This window comes from Crocuta crocuta, unplaced genomic scaffold, assembly GCF_008692635.1.
Source record: "Crocuta crocuta isolate KB4526 unplaced genomic scaffold, BGI_CrCroc_1.0 scaffold92, whole genome shotgun sequence".
NCBI lineage: Eukaryota > Metazoa > Chordata > Mammalia > Carnivora > Hyaenidae > Crocuta > Crocuta crocuta.
The window spans coordinates 3,334,285-3,356,096 of record NW_027528804.1 but is presented as its reverse complement, the minus strand read 5'-3'; the positions used below and the strand labels follow the sequence as shown (position 1 = coordinate 3,356,096).

Genomic DNA, 21,812 nt, shown 5'->3' with positions numbered 1-21,812 from the left:
GAAGACAAGCAATCAGGAGAGAACTTCCACAAACTTCCATTACCTCATCTACCCACTTTCATCTGTACTCATTCGTATTCTACTTTCTCTCCAAATATAAAAGCAAACTCTCCGGGGTCCAAGGAGACCAACTGTTCAAGGCCAACTTCTCTACTCAGGCACTGGATCCCACCTTCCTTCACTTACTCAAAGCAATTGTGTCTGAAATTATGCTTTTCTCATCATCACTTATTATTATCACTACTATTAGTGGCTTATTACCATCTTTGTATAAACATGCTACAACATTTCCCATTAGAAATCATTCTTCCCTGGATTCTATATGTTGTTCTAACTACCATTGACCTTTGATCCTTTTTATAACAACATTTCCTGAAAGGAATGTCCAAACTTGCAAACTCCACTTCCCCACTTCCCACATCCTCTTGTGCCTGTCTCAGTTAGACCTGCCCTTCCCAAGACATCCACATTGCCAAACCTAATGACCAATCCCTTCTTGCTCAACTCTCCACAGTATTTACCATAGATGATCAGTCCATTCTACTTGAAACACTGTCTTCACATGACTTCTGGGATGTCACAAGCCCTGATTTTCTTCCTACATAATTCATCCCCCTTTGCTGCATCTTCTTCTGTGTTTGTACTCCACAATTTGGTGTCTCTGAGAACTCGGTCTTTGGACTAATTTCTAGCCATGTTTATTCCCTCGCATGCCATTTGCACAGTAATGACTTCCAACTATTTACTATCAGCCTACACCTCCCGCCCCTCACTCCTCACTTTGTACCCAATTCTACATCTCCACCTGATTTATAAGAAGACTTTTCTACTTACAAGTTTATGACATAATTCTTGATCCCACTCATCTGAGGCTCGTGATCTTAGATTTCAAATGAGAAACAGACAGAAAAGATGTTTTTGTTTTTCTTCCAGTTGCAGCTGAAGCAGTTCAGGCTTGGAGTAGATAGAGATTTGGATTTAATCAGAATGTGATTTTTCTAAACAATTATAAAGGAGCAAAAAAGGGGCAAGGTAGTTGAAGGTGCACGTGTCTGTGTGGTCATGACCTACAAGGCTTTTGCTCAGCTGCCCCATGGCTGTCTCTCAGACCTTGTTTCCTATTTGCTTCTCCATGCCTGCTCCTTGTCCAGCCATCCTGGTCTCCTTGAACATTCCAATCCTGAGTCTTTGGACTTGCTGAGCCTCCAATATCCTCACCCTGAATATTCATAAAGCTTGCCCCTTTACTTCGTCTACACCTCTACCCAAAAGGCACATCTCAGACAGAACTCCTCTCGTTATATAAAATAGCACCCTCATCACTCACTATCTCACTCACCATCCTCTCACTTTATTTTAATTTTTATTGCTACCTATTATATCACATCCGTATATTATTTCCTGCTTCACCATCTAGAATATATAGTATATGAGGTCAGGAGTTTAGCCTCTCCTATTTACTTAGAATTTAACAGTGTGTCCTATATAGCTAACACTCAATAAATATTTGTTGAAAATATGATTACTCAAAATATTTATTTTGTGGGGCAACTCATATGCTATCTCTTTGATCATAACATTAATATTGTGACAGGAATATCTACGGAAATTCTGCTAATGATAAAAGAAATTTCAAATGAGAAAATCTGCATAGACTACTTAAAACAGTGCCTGACCAATAGTGATCATTTAATACTCTTTAATTATCAATAGAATTAATACTTAAAAACTCAGAAATGCTCAAGGTATATTTTGGTTTTACATGCTCTCATATTCTGACTAACAACAAAGAAGAAAAATGATTTTAAATGATCCTTTTCTCTTTTTCTTCTTGATCATCCTAGTTTGTTTCTGCAGTTCTGTCATAAACATTATAAAAAGTTTGAAAAGAAAGTAGTTAGACTCTATGATCTCTACAATGCCTTTTATATTACAAAGTATAAAAGTACACCATGCCACCAGCTCCATCCAGTCATGTATATTGTCTTCAAATAGCTGCCTTGCATTCACCCCTTTATCTTTAATGGAGCTGTGAAATGCTCAAGAATTACATGCTTTCAGATAGATATTAAGTAGTCAAAACTCCTGTGAAAGTCAAAATTATAATTATTTACTGAAATATATACCTAAGGAAATAAAATACACCTAGCACTGACAACTTAATTATGGTCTTCTTTAGTTTGAGGATGGAATATTATATACTATTCACTCTAGACTGCTTCAAGTCTGAATCATGAGACCATTAAATTGCCTGGTTGGTCATCACCATTTTGCTCAAAACTATCAAATTTAACATGTCTTAGTGGAAATAACAATACACCATTTTGAAATAAATATGGAGTTTCTGTTATGAGACTCAAGTAAAAATAATAAAATCTAATATAGGGGGTAATTCCATTGAATAAAATGAATTTTTTATTGTGTTAGACAAAGTCTATTTAAGGAGTGAAGCCAGGACTCCAATGCAAGACCACATCAAATTAGAAATGAAAATGTCTACTGGACTTCTCAATGTATAAGTTGTTTTTTTTTTTTTTTAGTTTTTCTCATAAGTGAATTTTTATAGAGAAACAATCTATTTCCTTTTTTATGTTTTGAATTCTTTTTGTTTGTTTCAAGTTTTTATCTAAGTTCTACTTAGTTAACATATAGTATAATATTAGTTTCAGGAGTAGAATTTAGTGCTTCATGACTTACATATAACACCCAGTGCTCTAATTGTTCTAATAATGATGACAATAAATAACTTATACATTAACACGTGCCCTTCTTAATACCCAGGATTTTCATCTTTATTAGAATACTTAGAACTGTTCAGTATGTATTTAGTCATTTTCCCCGTGTTAATCCCTGGCCATTTCTCCAAGTATTTGTGCTCCCTTTCATTCTCAGGAGAAATCCAGAGACTAAAAAGCTGTGGACTTTTCAGTGTGAATTTTTTGGTACCTCATAGCTTCACATAGCTAAGGAAGTAGACTTTACATCATTACATCTCACATGAACTTACAAGGCCTCAAATTCTCGCCTCAAAAGTTAGGTGGTGATATTATGGTGTTTCACAGTATCACCCCAAGGCCCCTTAGGTGAATAGTTCATGCCAGTCACGCACAGCTGTATTATCTTAGAGACAATTGCCTGGGAATTCCAGAAGCCTAGTAAATCACACATTAATAAGGTAAGATTAAAAGTCCAGACGCTCAAATATTAAACAAATTAGGAAGCTTCTCTAAAACTTATTTTTCTCACCTATAAACGGACCCCCATTTTATAACAATAAAATAATACTGGCTGCCTTAGTCATTTGGGATGCTGTAAAAAAATACCATAGACTGGGTGGCTTAAATGACAAATATTTGTTTCTCACAGTTCTGGAGGTTAGGAAGTCCAATATCATGATGCCAACAGATAGTGTGTCTGGTGAGGGCACTCCTTATGGTTCATAGAAGGCCATCTTCTCACTGTGTCCTCACATGGTGAAGGGATGAAAGAACTCTCTGTGGTCTCTTTTGTAGAGGCAATAATCCCATTCATTAGGGCTCTACCCCACCTTCTGATACAATCACAAGGAGGATTGGGTTCTCAGCATGAATTTTGCAGAGACATAAATATTCAGCCCATAACACTTCTTTATGAAATTTTGAGATTTTGACAATGCCTTATACAGACCAGGTGTTAAATATATGCTGAATGACTGATTCAAATAATATATTACTATCTAAAACATTTTGCACTCAACTTGGGCCATAGTAAGCAGTCAAAACATGGTAGAAGTAGTAATAGCAATAATAGTAATGTCAGTATTTATGGTAGTTGTAGTGTACTATTAGTGTTAATACTGACTTATTTAATATTGGATTTCTTGATCATTTTTTCAAGCTGAGAGTAACAAAAATTATATTCCAATCAAGTTTCTATACTGTAGATATGATGTATACTTTTCCTGTTTAGCTCTTCACCCATACTTGACTGTATACACATTTATCAAAACAAATTTTGTACTGAATTCTTCTTCTAATTCCCCCTTCTCTCCAAGCCTACCTTAAAAATCCTAACATCCTCTGTTAAGAATAGGAATGTTATTCAGTAAGTAATTACTTCAAGATAGTACTTGAGTAACATCAAGATATGACCTAAACATCTATCTCAAGAAGGATACAGGATAACATTTATAAATTAATTTCCCATGGGATCAGATTTGGGTTTGAATTATGACTCCATTTTGAATTAAGTTCTTAGAACATTATTTAATCTTTCTGAATTCCAACTTCTTCTCTTTTGAAATGGTGACAAAAAACATATTACTAGTTTATTGTGAAGATTGAGTGAAATAAAATATAAATTAATATCAGTGATGTGCTGGTAATGTTTAACAAATGTCTTTCTAGAAATAAAGAACATGATTTGTAGAACTTGCCAATTTCTATGGTGTAAATATTCCCACCAGGGCTGGTGTCATTACCAATATAATGTGACTGAACAAAAAGATGTGCACCATGAGCTCTCATTATAAGTTGGGTCCAGGACATCATGGGTTCATAAACATATGCCAAATAGTTGCAAACAATTTCTTTTTCTAATGTTTACCTTTGGAGGGGGTTCAGAGAGAGAGAGATGGGAACAGAGAATCCAAAGCAGGCTCTGCAATGACAGCAGACAGACTGATGAGGGGCTCAATCTCATGCACCATGATATCATCACCTGAAATGAAGCTGGATGCTCAACCGACTGGGCCACCAGTTGCCCGAAAATAATGTCTATTTCTCTTTCGTAATATAGACCCAGTTATTAAATCACAGTGAAATAGGGTAAAATACTTATAACTGAGCCTGATATTTATAACTCAATGGTTTTTATGAGACTAGCCCATAGCCAATTGAAAATTGTAAATGGATCTGTCTTCTAGGATACCCTACCATCATCTAAGCCACTGAGCACTAATTAGGGACAGCTCTCCTGTTATCTATATTAACTGTAAATTAACTTAGTGTTACTAAACTTACAAATATCCAGAGATTTTAGATATTTTTGAAAACTCAAAATGGGATCTAATAAATAATTCTGTACCCAAATTAAAAAAAAACAATGAAAAATTTAATTTATCCTATCTATCTTTGAATAGCTATGTGGAATATTATAAATGGGAAACAGTTTACATTCTAGAGCAGTATCTATTCCAGCATGTTTTGTTTTTTAACTGAATGTCTAACAAAAGGCTTTCTTGCTAACTTATCACTGTATCACTAAAAAGATTACTTATTATTTAGAGAAAAATGTGATAGCATCTTAAATTATGCAAAAAAAGTAGAATACTTCAATTTCTTCAGTGCAGATATTTTATTATTAACTTTCAATATAAGGTAGCCCAAATATTTGGTTTGCTCATTGTATTCATAAGTATCTATTCTAACATGAGACCCTTAGAATACAATTTCTGATTTTTATTAATAAAAATTCTAATATGATTTCTAGTGTATAGTACCAGAAAGGAATAGGAAGAGCTAATAATAAATAACACTAAAAAGACATAGACTTTAGAAATAATCATATTGAACTTTTCATAAAAGGCCAAATGTAATCAAATAATCAGAGTATAGAATTCTTGCCACTGATAAAAACCAAGCCAGAATAGACAGTCAGATGGGCATTTTCCAGTCAGCAGATGCTGAGCGCATGCATTCTAATGCACTTGTGGAATGACTAAAGTCACTCAGAAAAATTAGTTTCCATCTCTAGGAACTACTTAGGCCTAGGGGAGGAAGATGTAGGGTGGCTACAACTGTGATTTTAGTGTAGAAAACTTAAAGCAGCATTGAGCAATCTAGAGTGTACAGTGTAATCTGGAAATACAATACTAGGGATCAATCATAATATAAAGTGATACTGATATCTGATAAGAAATTTGTGCCAGTATCAGAAGGAAACACAGTAATCTGGAGCTTTAATGATAGGTAGAATATACAATTCTCAAAAAAAAAAAATCCAACTCTATCATGTGTGCTGCTTGCTCTTGGAATTGATTATAAAGTTTTTAAAAATTTTTAAACAATGGAACTAATATTTTGTCTACAGATAAGATAAAGGCCCAATTCTAACTCTTTGACTACTTTTTAATAATTGTGAATTTCCAAAATGGAGTATGAAGAAAACTGAAAATAGATTGTAAAAGGAAAATTACTTTGAAATAATTCTGAAACCTCCAACTTCCTCTGGCACCTTCCACATTAAAGGAAAAAAATGTACAAAAATTTTACTTGTATTGATTTCCACTTTAATTTTTAGGCCTTTAACTGAAAACATGAGAACACCATTTATAAAGCATAATTAATGTTACTAATATTAATTTTAATATTAAAGTTTAATAAAATATTTCAGAAGTTTCAGTAAGCTGCTTCTTTACTTTGATTAATATATTAATTTCTAATAGATTTAATAGAAAAAATTTTACCGATTATTCTTTTAACTAAGACATGAAAAACCAGACAACTATATAAAATTTATTCTTTAATAAAAATGGCTTCTATTAACAGTAGCAAGAAAAACATAAATATGAAGATAAATCTAATATAAGATGTGTAATAATTTATTTTAAAAATTATGAAAGTTTATTGAAAGATATTAAAGACGTTTTTAAAAAATTTTTTACTGTTTATTTCTGAGAGAGAGACACAGAGAATGTGAGTGGGGGAAGGGCAGAGAGGGAGCAGGAGAATCTAAAGCAGTTTCCAGGCTCTGAGCTGTCAGCACAGAGCCCAATGTGGGGCTTGAACCCAGGAACTGTGAGATCATGACCTGAGCTGAAGTAGGATGCATAACTGAATGAGCCATCCAGGTGCCCCAAAGGAGTCTTAAATAAGTAGAGACACAATAAATTCACTGTTAGAAGACAAAAACAAAACAAACAAAAAAAAAAACCTGGAAAAATGTTAATTTCCTCTAAAATAATTAATAGAACTAATACAGTTCCAATAAAAACATTATGTATTTTGTAGATATGGACAAACAGATACCAAGACTCAGATATCAAGGTTGGAAATAAAGCTATGGGAATTAAGACAATCTTGTATTGGCACAGGAAAAGACAACAGAAGATCTAAAGACTTACTCAAACCTTTGTGTAAACCCAATGTTCTTCAGACTTGGTACTGCAAATCTGGAGATAAGGTACAGTACATTACATACCTGATAGTGGAACAACTGGTATTCTAATGGAAAAATATATGTGTACCTGACTCTCCCTCTAACTATATATAGAAATCAATTCCAGGTAGATTAAAGACTTAAATATGAAAGCCAAATTTTTAAAAGTTTAAAAGAAAATGGAAGACTAGTACTTCATTTTGAGGGTAATCAAGAAATATTTCTTACATAAGACACAAGAATAGATAGACTGAGGGGTACCAGGTGGTTTAGTCGGTTAAGCATCTGATTCGTGATTTTTGCTCAGGTCATGATCTCAGTCATGCGATTGACCCCAAGATAGGGCTCTGCATTGAGCATGAGATTGCTTAAGATTCTTTCTCTGTCTCCCTCTGCCCTTCCCCTGCTCACATACATGCTCTCTTTCTCTCAAAAAAAAAAAAAAAGATTGATTAAACTTCACTAAACTTAAAACTTCTATAGTTCCAAAGGAGACAATGAAAGTGGGGGTTGGGGAGGAAGAAGCCACAAAATAGTATTTAAAATATATTAAGAATTCTTTCACATTAGTAATAATAAAAATACAAAGAATGCAATACAAAATTATCAGGGCAACAACTCTATTAAAATAGACTTGAAAAAATATTTTAAAATAAGGATATGTACATGGCCAATATGCATATGAAATGATCCTTAACAGTTTTAGTCATCAGAACAATGCTTATCAAAACTATAATGATATGTTACTACATACCCACCAGAATGTTTAAAATTAAGATGACTGAAATATTTGTTGTTATGAAGAGGCAACAGAAACTCATATGCACGGGTTAGAGTGTAAACAACTTTGAAACCAGTTTGGCAGGTTTTCTTTTTTTTATTGTAGTAAGGATGCTTACCATGAGATCTACTCTACTAACAAATTTTTTATCTATTATTTGTTTGTTTGTTTAAATTTAAATCCAATTTAGTTAACATATAGTATAATAATAATTTCATAAATAGAATTTAGTGATTCTTCACTCACATATAACACCCACTGCTCATCCCTACAAGTGCTCTCCTTAATGCCCCTCACCCCTTTAGCACTTCCCCCCACCCAACATCCTGCCAGAAAGCCTCAGTTTGTTCACTGTATTTAAGAGGCTGAAATGGTTTGTATCCCTCTCTGTTTTTATATTAATTTTTGCTTCCCTTATGGTCATCTGTTTTGTATCTTAAATTCCACATACGAGTGAAATTATATAATATTTGTCTTTCTCTGACTGACTTATTTCACTTACCATATACACTCTAGTTCTAGCCACGTTGTTGCAATTGGCAAGATTTCATTCATTTTGATTGCCAAGGAATATTCATATACATACATATTAATATTATATATTATATATATGTGATATATATAACATCTTTTTAAATTTTTTAATATAATTTATTGACAAATTAGTTTCTATACAACACCCAGTGCTCATCCCAGCAAGTGCCCTCCTCAATACCCATCACCCACTTTCCCCTCTCCCATCAACCGTTAGTTTGTTTTCTGTATTTAAGAGTCTCTTATGGTTTGCCTCCCTCCCTCTCTGTTTATAACTTTTTATACCACGTCTTCTTTATCTATTTATGTTTTGATGTACATTTGAACTCTTTTCATACTTTGGCTATTGTTGATAATGCTGCTATAAACATTGGGGTACTTGTACCACTTTGAATCAGTATTTTTGTATCCTTTGGATAAATACTTAGTAGTGCAATTGCTGGGTTGGAGGATAGTTCTATTTTTAAGCTTTTGATGAACCTCCAAACCGTCTTCCAGAGCGGCTGCACTGTTTGCATTCCCATCAGCACTGCAAAAGCATTCCTCTTTCTCTGCATCCTCACCAACATCTATTGTTGCCTGAGTTGCTGATGTTAGTCATTCTGACAGGTGTGAGGTGGTATCTCATTGCGGTTTTGATTTGTATTTCCCTGATGATGAGTGATGTTATGCATTTTTTAATGTGTCTCTGCTCTTCTAACAAAATTTTTTTAAATCTTTTTTTTTTTTTTGAGAGAGAGAAACAGAGTGTGAACACGGAAGGGGCAGAGAGAGAGGGTGACACAGAATATGAAGCAGGCTCCAGGCTGTCAGCACAGAGCCCCATGTGGGGTTTGAACTCACGAACTGTGAGATCATGACTGGAGCTGAAGTCATACGCTTAATCTACTGAACCACCCAGGTGCCCCTCTAACAAAGTTTTAATGTACAATATAGTATGGTTAACCACAGGCACAACACTATTCAGCCGATCTCTAGAGATCGTTCATCTTGCATAACTGAAATCGTATGCTTGTTGATTAGCAAGCAGTTCTCCATTTCCCCTTGCCCCCAGCTACTGGTACCTGCCATTCCACTCTCTGATTCTGTAAGTTTGACTACTTTAGATACTTCATCTAAGTGGAATAATGAAAATAATATTTGTCTTTCTTTGTCTGGTTTGTTTCACTTAGCATAATATCATCCAGGTTTATACATGTAGTTGTATATTGCTGAATTTCTTCTTTTCCAAGGCTGAATAATATCCCATTCTATGTATATACCATATTTTCTTTATCCATTCATCCACTAGTAGGCATTTAGGTTGTTTCCATACCTTGGCTAGTGTGAATAATGCTGCAATAAACACAGAAGTGCTCTTATCTCTTTAAGATCTTAATTTTAATTCTTTAGAATAAATATACACAAAGCAAGATTGTTGGATCATATGATAGTTCTATTTCTAGTTTTTTGAGGAATTGCTATACTGCTTTCCATAGCAGCCACACCATTTTGCATTCGCACTATCAGTGTACAAAGGTTTCAATTTCTCCACATCTTCACCACTGGTTGCTGTCTTTATTTGTTTTTGGTAACAGCCATCCTAACAGCAGGTGTGAAATGATATCACATGATTTTGTTTTGTATTCTCCTTAATATTAGCGACATTGAGCATCTTTTTACATACCTGTTAGTCATTTGTATGCCTTCTTTAGAAAAATGTCTATTCAAGTCTTTAGTCCCCTCCTTTTTTAAATGTTTGTTTATTTTTGAGAGAGAGAAAGAGAGAGAGAGAGAGAGAGCATGAGTGGGGGAGAGGAAAAGAGAGAGGGAAAGAAAGTTCTAAGTGGGCTCCAGACTCTGAGCTGTCAGCACAGAGCCCAACATAGGGCTCGAAGTCAGGAGCTGTGAGATCATGGTCTGAGCCAAAGTGGGACTCTTAACTGACTGAGCCACCCAGGAGCCCCACTTTAGTCCCTTTTTAAAATAACTAATTAGTTCTTTTACCATTGAGTTGTAGTAGTTCCTTACAGTTTGGAAATTAATTCCTTATTGGATATAAAGTTTGCTAATATTTTCCATCAATCCATGGGTTGCTTTTTTTACTCTGTCGATGGTGTACAGAAGCTTTTTAGTGGAAACTTACTTCAATATAACAAAAATCATTTAGAATAAATACAGGAAGTGAGACTGCTGGGTCATATGGCAGTTCTATTTCTAGTTTTTTTGAGGAATTGCTATACTGCCTACAGCTAGCATCATACACAATGGTGAAAAACTGAAAACTTTTCCTCTAACATAGGAACAAGGCAAGATGCTCGATCTCTGTTTGACATAGTACTGAAAGTTGTAGCCAGAGAAATTAGGCAAGGAAAAGAAATAAAAAGTATCTGGATCAGAAAAGAAGTAAAATTGTCATGTCTGCAGAGAACATGATCTTATACATAGAGAATACTAAAGACTTCATAAAATAAAAACAGAACAAATAAACGAATTTCAGCAAATTTACAGAACATAAAATCAACATACAAAAATCGATTGTTTCTATACATTGACAACGAAATATGAGAAAAGGAAATTAGGAAAACAATTCCATTTACAACTGCACAAAAAGCAATAAAATAGTTAGGAATAAACTAAGAAGGTAGAAGACGTGCACATTGAAACCTACATGAATTGAAAGAACTTAATATTGTTAAAATGTCCATACTACACAAAGTGATCTACAGATTCAGTGCCGTCCCTATCAAAATCCCAATATCTTTTATTTTTTACAGAAATAGAAAAACATTCTTAAAAATTTTAGGAACCATAGGGGATCTCAAAAAGTCAAATCAATCTCGAGCCAGAAGAACAAAGCTGGAAGAAGCATCACACTTCTTGATTTCAAATATATTACAAAGTTACAGTAATTAAAACAATATGAGACAGGCCTAAAACAAATATATAGACCAATGGAACTAAATCGATCCATGCCCAGGATTCAATCTATGCACATCCAGTCAACTGATCTTCAACGAGGATGCCAAGAACCCCCAGTGGAAAGTCTTTTTAACAAATAGTATTGGGAAAATTGGAAATCCAAATACAAAAGAATGAAATCAGACCATTATCTTATACCATACACAAAAAGCAGCTCAAAATGGATTAAAGACTTAAATGTAAGCCTTGAAATTAAAAATTTTTAGAGGATAACATGGAAGAAAAGCTTCATGACATTAGTCTTGGCAAAGATGTTCTGGTTATGACACCAAAAGCACAGGCAATAAAAGCAAAATAGACAACATTCCCTACTATAGCTAAATACTTTAAAGTACTGAAAATAACACTAAATATATGCCTATATTTCCAAAAGTAAACCTGCTATAAGTATTTTTGTACAAGACTTTTGGTGGACATGTACCTTCATTGGTCTTGGGTATATACCTCTGTATACCTGTGAATATACTTCGTGTATATCTGTGTATATTCCAGACTAATAAAAACATATGCTCAGCAAAAGACCTGTACAAGAATGCTTATAGCAGCTTTATTCACAATAGCACAAATATGGAAATAATACCAATGCCCAATAATAGAACAAGTTCATAAGTTATGGTATATTTATACATACACAGCAATAAAATTTGTGAACACATTACTACACGAAATAACATAAATCAATCTCATACACATGTTTAGTGAAAGATGCCAGATATAAAAGAATTCATAGGGTATATTTATATTTATTTGAAGTCCAAGTATTGTCAAAGCAACCTATGTTTTTAAAAGTCAGGAAAGTGATTTCCTTGTGATGGTAGTCTTTTTTTTCCTAAATTTTTTAAATGTTTATTTTTGACAGACAGAGCATGAGTGGGGGAGGGCCAGAGAGAGAAGAAGACACAGAATCTGAAGCAGGCTCCAGGCTCTGAGCTGTCAGCACAGAGCCCGATGCAGGGCTCGAACTCAATGACCATGAGATCATGACCTGAGCCGACTCGGACACTCAAAAGACTGAGCGACCCAGGCGCCCCTCCTTGTGATGGTAGCCATATTGACTTGACAGTGGCATGAAGTCTCTGAGCGGCCAGAATCTCATATCCTGATCTAGTTAGGGATCACATAATTCATACACACTTTAGAATATATTGAACTGTACGCTTAGAATATATGCACTTTACATCTTTTTAAAAATCCACTGAACTGTATGCTAAGAAATGTGCATTTTACTTTATGTATCCACATCCCAATTAAAAAAAAGCAAATCCTCTAAATTAACTCATTACTAGTCTAGTACTGGCTCTGTGTAATTTTGCAACAACTATGGGTAATTTTGCAGTGATCTGACCTTTTGCTAAAAAATAAAATAAATTTAGAAAATAGGACCTGAACAGATAAAAAGTAAAAATTATTCATGTTTAATTAGCACATTTAGTTAACAATTAATATTTATGCTTAGCTCATAAGACCGTGAATCTGGATTCACATTCAGGGAGAGGTGCCAACATTCCCAACCTATCATATCTTCTAATAGAAGCCTCAGGTTTTCTGGCTTTCTTTCTAAGTAATTAGAATGAAAGATAATGTTTTGTTGTTGTTGTTTTTGGGGTTTTTTTGTTTTTGTTTTTGTTTTTTTTTTCCTAAGTATTCAGTGCATTGTCTTGAAAAGCAGTTCAGGAAATGAATCTTTTGCTTTAAGCAAATACTGCTTTAAATATCATATTAGAAGGCCTTTTCTTGGGGTTCATTTTTTATCTTGTCTTTCCAGATAGTGTCTAAAATTGGGAGTGACTGAAATGTATAATTTTTAATAGAGACACTGTGTATTTGGTTAAGTGGCTATTTAGAGTGAAAAGCTGACAATGACAATTTAGAGGTACACCTACAGTCTTCTCACCAGCTGTGTGCACGTGCGTGTGCATGCACGTAAGATAAAAGAGAGTTTCACTGGATTCCCCTACCGAGATTAGATGGGCTTCTGTGTGGTTCAGTCGGTTAAGTGTCCGACTTTGGCTCAGGTCATGATCTCCCAGTTCCTGGGTTCCAGGCCTGCATCGGGTTCTGTGCTGGAAGCTCAGAGCCTGGAGCCTGTTTCAGATTCTGTGTCTCCCTCTCTCTCTGCCCCTCCCCCACTCATGCTCTGTCTCTCTCTGTCTCAAAAATAAATAAAAACTATTAAAAATTTTTTAAAAATAGGAGAACATCTGAAGTGTTCATGAACAAAAAGAGCTGGATTCCATCTAGGGATTAAACATGGATGGTCAAGAAGGTCCTAATGAGAAGCGGAACGATTTTGAACAAGTGAAAAACTGTCTTCTATCCTAAGTGTTTTGGAAGCCTCCTGGGGGTAACAGTAATTGACAGTCCCACAACACTCACAGCCCACACAGAGGAACAAGTTCCCACAGCACCACAGCAAGTCCTCTGTGCCCTGTCAGCAAATCCAAGAGGAGAAGTGAAATACCAAAGTAGGAAAATAGATCAGTTTGTTGGGGAAAACTTGCATCTTTTAGGGGGAAACATGTTGGAAATGAGAGTCATAAAATTCTTAGAAATGCTATCAGGGAGTAATTCAGTGTCATGCTTGCCTAAATAAAATTTTATTCACAAATTCCATGCAAGTACAATCCTTAAGAATTTCTTTTTCTGAGAACAACACCTCCTAATAACAAAAAACTTATATAGTGATGTCTTTTGTCAGAGGCAAACTTAAGGAATTGACTGAAAATTCTACTGAGAAAAATTGCTAAAAGACAGAAAACACATTTTAGCAGAAAAAAATGCAGACAATATGACAGATCATTTTAAAAAGGGGAAGATAGTGGGGTACCTGGGTGGCTCGCTGGTTAAGTGTCCAACTTCGACTCAAGTCATGATCCTGCAGTTCATTTGTGGGTTTGAGTCCCATGTCTAGTTCTGTGCTGACAGCTCAGAGCCTGCACCCTGCTTCAGATTCTGTGTCTCCTTCTCTCTCTGTCCCTCTCCAGCTCACACTCTCTCTCTCTCTCTCTCTCTCAAAAATATCATTTTAAAAAGTTTTTTTAAAGGGGAGATAACAGTTTTATATTTTCCTATAGAAGGAATTCACTCGGTTCTTCTAAAGTCTTCGAGGGGTAAAGTGTAATGCCATTACCTATAGCTTCATCCTACCTGTGAGCTGTTTATCTTTTTAACTTGGTATTCTACCCAGAGAAAGTCTACTTTTGGAGCCTTTTTCAATATGCTTTCTTTTACTTATTGGCAAGTCATATTGATTCACAGCAGGGGCAGTGGACCAAGACAGGAGCAGAGCTAGAGCAACACAGGTCTGGAAAAGACATTCTCAGAAAGCGTGAAAAGTCATGGTTCCAGCAGGAAACAGACGCAGCCGGGTCATAAAGGACTATTTGCAAAAGTTTGTGGAGGTTGTAAGGGAAATCAGAAGAGCTGGTGCCGCATGGGAACAGTAGGGAGCTACCGCCACCCTCGTTCCGACGGGGCAAGGAGTGAGAGCAGAGGGCAGCGCGGGGCGTCCGTACTGCTGGAGTGCCCGCGGTGCGCTTCGTTTCACTGGGCTCTCACACACGCCGCACAGCTGCATTATTCGGATACACCTTGTTTTGGTTTTCATCTGCTTTGTGCACCAGATCCACTCTCCTTTCGGCGCCCTCTTCCACGCCGCAGGCAGCTAACTTGTGTGGACTGCTTCTATAGGCTTCTTTCCTCTTTGGCCTCCAGTGGAGGCTTGAGTGAGAGGTTGGAAAGAGAAAGGAGAGTGGGCGAGGCATCGGCTGGAGACCCCGTGCGCTGGCCGCCACTCCCCACCACCGGCTCCTGTCGGACAGCCTGCTGCATGTGCTCTCTTTGCTCTCTCTCCTTTTCTGCAGTTGTGCAACACTTTTGAAAGGAGTTCTGGAGACAGATTGCACAACAATGCGAGTAGTTAACACTATGAAAGGTACACTTAAAAATGGCTAAGACAGTAAATTTTATGTTCTGCATACTTTATCACAATTTTAAAAAATTTTAAGGGAAGCTAGACATGCTGGTTGGATTTTATTAATACAGCAAAAGCTTTGCTCAAAAGAAATAAGGGGGAGGTAGAATAAAAAGCAATCCAAATGTGAGACTTTCTGTTCAGAGCTGAAGGAAAAAGATACAAGAATGCCAGAAAACTATCTACAAAACTTCAAAGGATTTGAGAAGAAAGTAAAAAACGCTTCCTCAAAAAATCAACCAACCCACCAAACAAACAAACAAAACCCAATAGGTAGGGGTTTTACATTAGTGCAAAGAGCAGAAATCCTGGGCCTATAGACTAGACTCTGAATTTATATCTGAATTTCAGGTATAAATAATTCATTTATTTAGTCAAGAATTAAACAAAATCTCTTAGGCAAGTACATTACCTTCCTATTTCTCTTGTAATAAATTACCACAAATGTAGTGGCTTCAAACAACACAGATTTATTGTTTTACACTTTTAAAAGTCAGAAATCAACTAAGCCAAAGTCAAGGTATTCTTTCTGGATGCTTTAAGGGAGTATCCATTTCCTTGTCCAGTTTCTAGGGATCACCTGCATTTCTCATTTCATAAACCCCTTCCTCTTCAAAGCCAGAAATGGCTGGTTGAGTCATCCATACATCACTTCACTGTGACACAGAGTCTTCTGTCTCCCTCTTTCATGTTTTAAGGACCCTTGAGATTAGATTGTGGCTATCCAGATAATCCAAAATAATGTCTTTATTTTAAGGGCAGCTCATTAGCAACCTAAGTGTAATTCTACCTGAAACCTCAATTCTCCTTTGCCCTGCAACATAACGTACTCACACGTTCTAGGGATTATGATGCGACTGTCTTTAGGAGGCCCTCATCTTGCCTACCACAACAGAATTACACAAGAAAATGTTAAATGTTTTGTTAGTGAGCTGTTTACCTAAACACAACTACATTTTCACTGTCTACTTGAATTTTCCTGTAGTCACTAAATATGTCAGAGAGAGTCGAAAAGAATTTAAAAAAACGGAATTTCTTTATCCCTCAAAGCTGACTTGTTGAAATTTAATCAGAAATTAAGTTCCCTCAGTTTTCAGAGAATCCTTAAACCTACTCTATGTGTATCCTTTATTCGAACAAGCACACAAAGAAAAGAGCATGCCTCAGTATGGCTATTAGACAGAGGAGTCTCTAATAGTTAGAAAAATGTATGATTGTTTCTGCTAACCAGATGGGTCTTGTGCCATTACACTGCTGTCTTACAATTGGATAGAACTTCCAGATTCTAACAGTTTGCATGCATTTGTTCACTCGATTCTTTCTACAAATCGAGATCTGGAAACACTAAGATGACTTTCAGGGTGGGGGGGAGGCTTGACTCCTAACAGATTGTCTCCTGTAGAATTTTTGCTTTATCACTAAATTAAGGATTTCACATTCAATCACTTATAGTGTGAATGAAGTAGGCAAAAGTGTACTCATAAGAATTCTCAGAAAGTGTGTTTGTGGCTGGAAGGAGTGCTTCAATAAGTACACGGGGGTGGGTGAGTGGGAACCCCAGGCTTCATGACTAAGTAACAACAGAGGGTATAATATTAATGGTAGGTAATTCCTAACCTCAATTCTGTAGAGTTCACTAACGCGTTTTTTTGAAAATGTGCATTATTTGATGGAAACCAAAATAGGTTTAAATATTAAAGAACAAGTAGTAAGCTTGGAGACAAAAAAGATACTATTCTTAAGCAGCTCACTCGTCAGGAGATATATGACTGTCAGATTACAGTTCAGAAAACCAAACCAATGAATCCAGCTCCTTCTTAGAAAAGGAAGAGGAAGGGGCGCCTGGGTGGCTTAGTCGGTTAAGCGTCCGACTTTCACTTAGGTCATGATCTCATGGTTCATGGGTTTGGGCCCCGTGTCGGGCTCTGTGCTGGCTGCCAGCTCAGAGCCTGGAGCCTGTTTCAGTCTGAGACTCCCTCTCTCTCTGACCCTCCCCTACTCACGCTGTCTCTCTCTCTCTCTCTCCTAGAAATAAATAAAACATTAAAAAAAAAAAGATGAACTTTCTAAAAAAAAAGAAAGAAAAGAAAAGGAAGAGGAAATAGTATCCCAATATATGGATAATTTAAGGCAGGATATGATTGAATCATTTAAGGATTGGCAAGTATTTCAGGCATTTTGTATTCAACAATCTTCTGCACTTTCCCAATTCATGTCTCTTTAGCTATATCAAAGCCTCTGATATAGCCTAACTTTGAGTGGAATTACCTAGTTTGTAGAAATCAGTGTGAGAAAAAAATCATGAAAAACAGTCAGTCAGTCCTCAAATAGATATTCACTCAATTGTTTAATAAGGATACATTAATGATCTAATATGTTCAAAACAACACACTAGATGCTTGGGTAAAAAATACATTAGTAATAAAGGTACTTTCCCTAATAGAACTTGTGATCTTGAATTACTTGGAAAATAAAAAATTCTTTTCTTTTTAGGTTCACTTATTTATTTTGAGAGAGACAGAGGAAGAAAGAGTATGAGTTGGGGAGGGGCAGAGAGAGAGGGAGAGGGAGAATTCCAAGCAGGTTCCTGTGCTGTCAGTATACAGCCCAATAGGGGGCTTGATCTCAAATGTGAGCTGAAATCAAGAGTCAGACGCTTAACTGACTGAGCCATCCAGGTGCCCCAGAAAATATAAACATTCTTAAAGAAAGATCAAATTGATCATTCAGGTAAAGTGATTGTGGGGTTCAGTGCTTTGTTTTGTGCTGCAATGGACAGTTACCAGGCCAACAAATTAAATAACTCTGCAGCTATCTTTCCCATTTATGGCAAATGTCATTGATGCATCTAGCTTCCCTTCAGCCAAAGAGAGGATTATATTAAATCCCATCCTAAATTCTTATAATGATATTGTGCCAGATTATCTAAACAGAGTCTGAGAAAAAATGTTCTGCAAGTCCTCACAAGTGAAAACTAGGGATCTAGGTACCAACTCATCAAGGAGCATTTAGTTATGTGGACAATTGCTTTCCTATAAATTACACTTACAAACTGTCCTACGACATATACATGGTCTATCATAGGCTGAATTTCTATTTTAGACCTGGAAAGAACTTAGGGAAAACTGTATTAATCTGCCTCTATTTATAGATAAAGACCTGGACCTGAATAATTTAGGGACATCCATCAGCTAGTTAGAGACAAATAATGACCCCTTTTTTTGAGTGCTTATTACATGATGAACAATGTGGTATTTTGTTTGCATTAGGTATTTAATTCTCACCAAAAAACTAAGTGATGGAAACTATTTTATTCCCATTTTACAGATGAGAAAACTGATGCCCAGAAAAGTTATAGAAGGTACCCAAAGTCAAAACAATCAAGATATTTAGAGCTGTGAATTAAACATGGATTTGCCTGATAACAATGCCCATTCTCCTAAACATTCCTATGTTGTTTAGTTCCTGATACTCAATTTCATACTTTACCCCTTAAACTAAAATAACTCAGTCAACACTATTAAACTTCAAGAAATAAAGTCAGGGGCTCCTGGGTGGCTCAGTCGGTTAAGCGCCCAACTTCGGCTCAGGTCATAATCACATGGTTCGTGGGTTCGAGCCCCACGTCGGGCTCTGTGCTGATGGCCAGCTCAGAGCCTGAAGCCTGCTTCAGATTCTGTGTCTCGCTCTCTCTCTGCCCCTCCCCAGCTCGTGCTCTGTCTCAAAAAAATAAATAAATGTTAAAAAATTTTTTTAAATTTTTTAAATAATTAAAGTCTGAATACTTACCTGGGCATGGACCTAAGGCAAAGACCTAGTCTTAGCATTTCATGACAACCTTATGCTATAGGGTCTATTTCTGTAACCATTTTATATTTGAAGAATATAAGGCACATAGAAGTTGAGTAATTTGCTCCAGGCCACAAAACTATTAAAAGAGCTGAGATTTGCACCCACAAAGACTATTGCCAGAGCCCTTATGATAAAACTTAATTTATAGATTAGGCACAGTAATATAGTAACAATAACTAACAATAAAATGGAACAATTATAACGATATATTGTAATAAATATACCGTAACAGAAGTTATGTGTATGTTGTCTCTCTCCTTCAATATATCTTATTGTACTGGACTCACCCTTCTTGTGATGATGTGAGATAAGACACTGAAGTGCTGAGACGAAGTGAGGTGAATGACGTAGGCATCGTGATGTAGTGTTAGGTTACGACACACAAAGACATCATTGGTTTCCATCCTGTGGGTGACCAGCAGTAGCTGAAATCATAAAAGGAAGATTGTGGATAAGGGGGGATTACTATATTTTCACCTCTCCATTACTTGTATTGCTTTAATTACTTTGACCCTATGACTATATACTATACATGAAAATCAAACAGGGCTCTCAAAATGCCATACACAGAGTTGACTGCCCTGAGTAGGTGTTCCTTTTCCAGATGCTTTTAATCGTTCCTTCTTCCCGTTTGCTATTGTGTGCCCTTCTCATTTCCACTCTTAAAGGCCCCTTCCTACATTTCAGGATCCAGCCATGCCTTCTCCTGTTATCCTGCCCTCTCCAAGTTTTTATTTGTGATTAGCTCATTCTAGAAGGTAAAAGGGTATCACTCAGTTCTTCTTACAGCTATTTCTCAAAATTCTCTACGCCCTCAAAATTATTCTACAGCTTTCCATTCCACTTCTCCCCAAACAATTTCTTCCAAAACGTTGTGGGATTTCTCCTGTGAGAGAGATCATTTCATTTCATCCTTACAATGCACTATTATTGCATTTCCTGAGTTCGCTCTTCCATAACCATAAAATTAATCAACAATTAGGACAGGATTAAAATAAAGCTCCAGTGATAAACACTCTGATACTTTCTTCAGTGCCTATATGAGTCCCTTGTTTTGTAATATGTAACTATGCCAACCATCTTCTGCACTTGATGATGACCTGAACTCATTCCTATGAGTCTTACAGACAAAATCTCTTTATTCTGTTTTATTTAAGCCTTTTCTGCAGGCTCAAATGTAGTCGACATAAGGGAAGGAAAGACTGTAGCATGTGAAAGCAAAGCAGGATTTGAGTGTGGGAATAGGGCAAGGGTAGGGAGGTACAAGAAGGCTGAAATGAGAGGTTCATTGGTTTACTCATCAAAAATGCAGTGAGCATCTTACGTGCAGTGGGCACGGGTACTGGGATGCATCAGCAGTGAAAGTTGAGGGCATTGCTAAAGCCTATTATTTTTTTAACATAGCGCTAGATCATTTAAACTTTTTCTTCTGCATATTAGTAACCATAAAATGGTATTAAGGAATCAATATGATCTCACTTTTTGAAATGACTGGCTGTACTATGGAGCAAAAAAGATTGAATGACTAGAAAATAATAAAGTTACAATTTAAGTAATCAAGGTGAAGGGCCAATGAGAAGACCAGTCAATGACAGTGACAGTGGGATTGGAGCTGAGAAATGTCTAAAAAGCACAATAACTAAATTGCATTATTAAATAATAGAAGTTTGAGAATATTGGCAATTTTTTTCTTAATTCCTAACATGAAACTAATAAAATCACTTCTTAATCACATTGAATTAAAAATATTTTATTTAAATAAAATTTATAAGTAACTAATAACTATTACAATTTTATGAATATCTTATTTAATCTGTGCAGAGCCCAGTGTGGGGCTCGAACCCACAGACCATGAGATCACAATCTGAGCCAAAACCAAGAATTGGATGCTTAACCAACTGAACCACCCAGGCACCCCTATAATTTTACAAATATTTTAAACTAAAGCAATATGAAGATTAAATTAATGGTTCATCGAGGTTTTTTTTAGTAATACCTACTTTATTTTCACAATTAATAATCTATGACAGTAGAGCATACATAAAGCTAAAAGTAAACTAAAGGTGCTTTCATATGAGAGAAAGTTATTTTGGGGAGAACTGAAAACATGATGAGTGATGCTAATATTCTATCCTGTTTTTAATTATTCTATATTATCAAATCAAGCCACCTTTCCTCCTATTTTTTTTTTTACAAATAATTCATTAGCAATAAAAACAGCCACTGAGACAAATTATCTCTAAATTTCTTCAATAAATTTAACATTAAATAAATAATTTCATCCTATGTTTCAGGAACACTTGAAATATAATTACTTTATTTTAGCTAATTAAAGTTGTTTTTTAAAGTTTAAAATCTACCTGCTAATCCTTTTATCAAACATATGTGAGTTTTTACTTGTGACTTTTAAACACCAAATAATTCAGGAATAATACATTGAGCAGCTGTAAATACAGATGTTCTAAAGATTTAGGGAATTCTTACAGCCAAACATTGCCTTTCCAATCCCACACAGTTCTGATGCTTTGTGCCAGATCTGTTCACACACATTGTCTTGTTTACTTGCCATAACCA

The 21,812-nt window shown here is 35.8% G+C and overlaps 1 protein-coding gene across 1 annotated transcript in view; it reads right to left on the bottom strand.

Annotated features, from left to right (window-relative positions):
• Nucleotides 1-14,686: 14,686 nt before the first annotated feature.
• Nucleotides 14,687-21,812, bottom strand: part of LOC144224630 (uncharacterized) — a 151,307-nt gene continuing 144,181 nt past the window's right edge. Inside the window, exons 3-4 of the mRNA XM_077755710.1 lie at nucleotides 19,526-19,663; nucleotides 14,687-15,301 (exon numbers count right to left, since the gene is read on the bottom strand). Coding sequence (XP_077611836.1) covers nucleotides 15,098-15,301; nucleotides 19,526-19,663 — 342 coding nt within the window. The 3' untranslated portion in view covers nucleotides 14,687-15,097. The remainder of the gene's footprint in view (nucleotides 15,302-19,525; nucleotides 19,664-21,812) is intronic.